General features: G+C 44.5%; 1 protein-coding gene across 1 annotated transcript; it reads right to left on the bottom strand.

The window, feature by feature from the left end:
- Positions 1–91: 91 nt before the first annotated feature.
- Positions 92–410, bottom strand: PPTG_17456 (hypothetical protein; the record flags this gene model as incomplete). Its single annotated transcript, XM_008915203.1, has 2 exons — positions 92–151; positions 210–410. 2 exons carry the CDS (start codon positions 408–410, stop codon positions 92–94), a joined length of 261 nt encoding a protein of 86 aa, XP_008913451.1.
- Between the last annotated feature and the right edge of the window lie 93 nt (positions 411–503).

Raw genomic sequence — 503 nt, 5'->3', positions numbered from 1 at the left:
GACTGATCATTTATACGAATATGTCGGGACTTGACGAGCTCTGTTGGAGCCAGGTTATCTACCAAAAGCTTCGTGCGCTGCTTCATCCTAGCTACGTAATCGTCATCCGTGATCGCTCCACGACCCAAAAACTCGTGAAATCCGTTATCTGCTATAATTTTCTCAAACTGTCGGAAATATTTTGACACTCTATCGGGTACATCTGTTACCGAAAGGTCCATCTTCAGCTGCTGTGTGAATAATGCTGACGGATTAGCGAGATAATCTCGGTTTGTCTTCTCGCATCTCTCCTTGACCTTGGTCATGATATCCTCGTCCTTGATTAGTGATTTTGCTTTTCCGATCTCGTAAGTTGCCAAGAAAGTCATCATGTCCGGAGTGTGACGTGGTGGTAATCTGGCCAATGGCATGGCAGTGACCAGCCACACCAATTATTTGAGTTCAGCTGGTCAGATTATTCTGGTCGGCGTAAACTTTAAATTGCGTGTCTTTATATCAGTCTA

Source organism: Phytophthora parasitica, assembly GCF_000247585.1.
Source record: "Phytophthora parasitica INRA-310 unplaced genomic scaffold supercont2.68, whole genome shotgun sequence".
Taxonomy (NCBI): domain Eukaryota; phylum Oomycota; class Peronosporomycetes; order Peronosporales; family Peronosporaceae; genus Phytophthora; species Phytophthora nicotianae.
The sequence above is the reverse complement of the archived record's forward strand: the minus strand, read 5'-3'. Positions and strand labels throughout refer to the sequence as shown.